This window comes from Macadamia integrifolia, chromosome 7, assembly GCF_013358625.1.
Source record: "Macadamia integrifolia cultivar HAES 741 chromosome 7, SCU_Mint_v3, whole genome shotgun sequence".
Taxonomy (NCBI): domain Eukaryota; kingdom Viridiplantae; phylum Streptophyta; class Magnoliopsida; order Proteales; family Proteaceae; genus Macadamia; species Macadamia integrifolia.
Window position 1 is genome coordinate 23801705 of NC_056563.1, and position 4895 is coordinate 23806599.

Sequence of the window (4895 nt, forward strand, 5' to 3'; positions counted from 1 at the left end):
AAGAAGGAGGTAGATGCTCATGGCATGGACAATATGGTGCAAGACACGGGGGTGGTGGCCATGGAGAATAAAGATGGTGCAGGGCGGAGGCCCAATGCAGGTGGCGGTGGATCGGGTGAGATATTAGTTTCCAAATTGGGAAGAAGTCCTTCCCATGTGAGGAATGATTCTTTCTTATCTAGATCTTATTCTACAGAGAATATTCCTTCTCCGAAGGAAGGTGCAAGGGCAGGGAGATATTTCAGTCATCCTTTCTTTAGAGAAGGAGTTTGTTATGGAAACAAATTATCAGAAGATAGGTGCTCCTGATGGCTTGGATGAGGCTGGTTTGGTGCATTCAAATGACTCAGTATCTGGGTTGGATGCTAGGGCGGATATCGATCATCTCTCTGCCCCAAGAGAGGAGGCTGAGATCGAGCAGCGTAGATAGGACTTCTATAACGCAGAGGAGGGTAGGGCGCATGATCTGGACGAAAATGGTTGGAGGGGTCACTCTGCATATGGTTGGGGCGGTGGTCAAGGAGGTGGAAGGGATACGAGGCAAAATGGCTCTCAGATTGCTAATATAAGAACTCATCAGCAATACATAGATGGGGCAATGGTTGTGTACCATGAAGATGTGGCAGAGGTGGATAGAGCTGCTTGTGAGCTCGAGGGTATTACGAAGGAAAGAAGTCAGCTGAAGGGGAAGCACATTGTCCCTCACGAGTAGGCTTCTCGTAAGTCTGACAGATTGGCGCTTTTAAAAAAGTGACCATGAAGGTTCTATTTTGGAACATTAGAGGAATGAAGAAGAATGCTGCTAGATTGGCCTTAGGGAATATCTTGAGGGTGAATACTCTAGAGGTAGTTTGTTTAGCTGAGCCGATGTTGGAGGTGCATAAATTCCCAAAGAGGTTTTTTAATAAATTTGGCTTTGATGTGGATTTTATTCACAATGAGAGACCGGACAAGGTCCCAAATCTTTGGGTGGTTTGGAGAAGGGGTATGAGTAAGCCACAAGGAGTCTCTTACTCGGACCAACATATTTCACTGCGTGTGTGGTGGCAGAAGAATTAGTTTGTTTTGTCGTTCATTCATACAAATTGTTTCAGGGCTGCTAGAAGGGAGCTGTGGACTAATTTGGCTGCCTCTAACCCTGGTCAGGGTACTCCTTGGATGGTAGCTAGCAATTTTAATGCCACTCTGCGGACTCACGAAAAAAGAGGTCTAGGATCTTTCAACATGGGCTCTGCTACAGTGTTTGGTGCGATGGTGGATGGGTGCTCTCTTATCCAGATTCCTTCGTAGGGCCACAAGTTTACCTGGATAAATAATAGAAGAAGAGGTAATGTTGTGGCGGTGTTGGATAGAAGCTTCTGCACAGATGACTGGTTCTCTGTGTTCCAAGATTGCCATCAAAAGGTGTTATCCAATGGTGCGTCTGATCACTCCCCGATGCTAGTGGTCTCAGAAGCTTCGGTGAAGCCTTTAAACTATCCTTTTTTGTTCTAGAGATCTTGGTCTGACCATGAAAATTTTCTCAAAATTGTGAAAGATTCCTGGGATGAATGCATCAGTGGATCGGCTCTCTATGTGTTTAGTCAGAAAATTAAAAAGCTGAAAAGTGTGATTAAGAAGTGGGCTAGAGAGACATTTCCTAATGTGAATTTGGAAAATGAGGAGGTGCTAAAAGGGCTAGAGGAGATACAAAAGGAGATTGAGGAGAATGGAATGAACGACCAGATTTTTGCTCGTGAAGCCGACGCGAAAACTAGATACTTGAAGCTTTAGAGGGCTAAGAAAAGTTTTGGGTTGAAAAAGCTCGGATCAGATGGAGATTATAGGGAGACAAAAGCTCTAAATTCTTCCATGTGATTGTGAAAGTTAGAAGAATGAAGAATAAAATTAGGAGACTGAAAAATGGAGATGGGCAGGTCATATTTGAGAAGATGCAGTTGGAGGAGTTTGTGAAGGGCTAGTATGAAAATTTTCTCAAGAGATCGTCTACTTTCTAGGTATGTTTTACAGAGTTTATTGGGACATTATCTCTAATGATGTTTGCAATGCTATTAGGGGATTTTTCAGTAGAGGTATTATGCCCTATGGTTTAAATAACAACCTTTTGGTGTTAATTCCCAAGATTGAGGGGGCAAATTCCTTAGATAAATTTAGACTCCTTTACATAGGCAATTTTTTCTGTAAAATTGTTTCTAAAATCATGGCTATAAGACTCTCAGATGTGATGCCTCATCTCATATCGGAGGAATAGGGGGCCTTCCAGAAAAGAAAAATCATTCACTCCAACATCACTCTGGCGTCAAAGTTGTCTAATATGATGTTCTCTGTGACCAGAGGGGGTGGCTTGGGGGTGAAGATCGATATTCAGAAGGCCTATGATATAGTTGATTGGGACTTTATTTTCCATGTGCTGAGGAAGTTTGGGTTTTCAAAGAGATGGATATTATGGGTGCATCAGATGCTAGTCTTTGCGAAGATTTCAGTTCTTCTCAATGGTGGTCCGATTGGGTACTTTGGAGTGGAGAGGGGTTTGAGACAAGGGGGCGCTATTTCCCTTATGTTGTTTATATTGGCTGAAGAGGTTCTCTGTAGAGGGTTGAACAAGCTAGTGGAAGATAAGAAGCTAAAGCCGATCAAGGGTCCTCATGGGGTGATCACGCCAGCCCATAGTCTATTTGCGGATGACATCTTTATATTTGCTAATGCATCTATCAGGTATGTCAGACATCTAAATATTTTTCTTAACAGGTACCAGGAATTCTCTGGTCAGTGTATCAACTTGGTGAAGAGTAAATTGTTTGTGGGTTCGGCCTCTCCCCAGAGAAAGAGGGCTATTGCTGAGGAATTGGGAATTCCCCTTTGTACCTTCCCTACAAGGTACTTGGGGGTGGAGATCTTCAAAGGTAGAGTTAAAAAAGATGTTGTGATGCCCATTATGGACAGAGTGAAGGACCGGTTGGCAGAGTGGAAGGGTAAGATGTTATCATTGGCTGGTAGAGTGGAATTGGTGAGATCGGTGATTATTAGTATGCCAACCCATAGTATTGCTGTGTATTGGTGGCCTTCGTCGTTAATTTCAACCCTGGAGAGGTGGATGCGTAACTTCATTTGGTCGGGAGAGATTGACACTATGAAAAAAATTGTGGTAAATAGGGATCAATGCTGTAAACCTAGGGAGGAAGGGGGTTAGGTTTGAGAAGATTGAGAGATGTGAATAAAGCTATGCTTTGTAAAACTGCATGGAGAATCAAGCATGAAAATTCCTTAGCTAGTACATTCTTGAGGGCTAGATTCCTCAATAAGCAAGGGCTGCCCAAGAAAGGATACAAATCGTCTTCTATATGGCCTGGCATTAGAAGAATTTGGAATTTTATTTCCTCTAAGGAAAGATGGGTTGTAGGTGATGGCCGTACCATAAAATTTTGGAAGGATATTTAGGTGGGATCTTCTACGTTGGAAGAAGGTGCGGAAGGTGTGGATCGCATGCTTCTTGATGGGAAGGTGATTAGATTCATTGAAAACCACAAGTGGAGGATCCCAGTGGTGAACTCCTCTCTCATGAAAGATATTTTTGAAGCTATTTTGCAGATTAAGATCCCAAGTTATGACTGTGCTGATCAGTGTATTTGGAGCCTTTCATATGACGAAAAATTCAGTTCAAAATCTGCTTGGGAGGAAATTAGAGAAAAGACGCCGACTGTCCCTTGGGCTTCTCTAATTTGGTGTAACAAGTAGCAACCTCGGGTCTCGTCTCTAGCATGGAGGATGATCCATGGAAAGGTTCCCATGGATGATTTGGTGAAAAAGAAAGTAGTGCCTCTTGCATCTAGATGTGCTCTATGTAACGCGAATGAAGAGTCGCTTCATCATGTATTTTTGACATGTCCATTCTCCAGCGAAATTTGGAACTCATTATGTGAGTGCTTCAATTTTAGGTGGATTGCTCAGGGTTCTCTATTGGATCTCGCCCAGTGGTGGGAAAGAAAGATGAAAAATGTAAGCTGTAAGGAGGCTTGGTGTATGAGTTTCGCTATTGTTCTGGATCATCTTTGGAGGGAAAGAAAGAATTGGATTCTTGAGGGTGTTGCATGGATGGCCAAGTACATTTCGCTCATGGTGATACAAGATATTAAAAGGAATGAGCCTATGACGTAGGGAGAGGTTAATTCCTGGGCAGATCTGATGTGTTGCAGACGTCTAGGATTATCTATTCAGCCTGCTGATCAAAGATGCACTTTGGAGGTATATTGGTGTAAGTCCCCTATTAATTGGGTTAAATTAAATTTTGATGGTAGCTCTTTGGGGAATCTTGGTGGCACTGGGGCGGGAGGAATCTTTCGTGATCATTTTGGCAGAGTTATGGGTTCATATAAAAAATTCATGGGAGTGACTGGTGTATATGAAGCTGAAGTAGAGGGTCTGATGGTGGGGCTGATGCGGGCCAAGGGTATGGACATCCAGCTCTTGTGGGTGGAATCAGATCGAGTGTGGTTGTTTCTCTAATCCAACAATGGAAGATCAAGTGGTTTGCTCTGCAAAGATGGATATATCTCCTCCAACCATATCTGAGAGGAATTACTTGGAAAATTTCACACATCTATAGGGAAGGAAATTCGGTGGCTGATTTCTTGGCAAGAGATGTGGCGAAGAGCGGAGTTTTGCTAGCTGATGTGATGTTCCCGCCTCACATTGGGGATCTTCTTTCCAGAAATGCAGAGGGCTGACCGAATTTTAGATTTTATTAGTTCATTTCTTTTTTTCCTGCTGATGGCAATGCCGAAGGTGGGAGGATAGGGAAGGTGTATGGTATTTGTGCTTGTTTGGTTTTTGGGTGATTGTGCTATTTCCTCTTTTGATTTTAATGAAATAATCTTTAGCCAAAAAAAAAAAAAAAA

The 4895-nt window shown here is 42.8% G+C and overlaps 1 protein-coding gene across 1 annotated transcript; it reads left to right on the forward strand.

The window, feature by feature from the left end:
- The first annotated feature begins 2314 nt into the window (after positions 1-2314).
- LOC122084834 lies at positions 2315-3190 on the forward strand. Its single transcript, XM_042653258.1, has one exon. The coding sequence runs from the start codon at positions 2315-2317 to the stop codon at positions 3188-3190; it is 876 nt and encodes a 291-aa protein (XP_042509192.1).
- The last annotated feature ends 1705 nt before the right edge of the window (positions 3191-4895 follow it).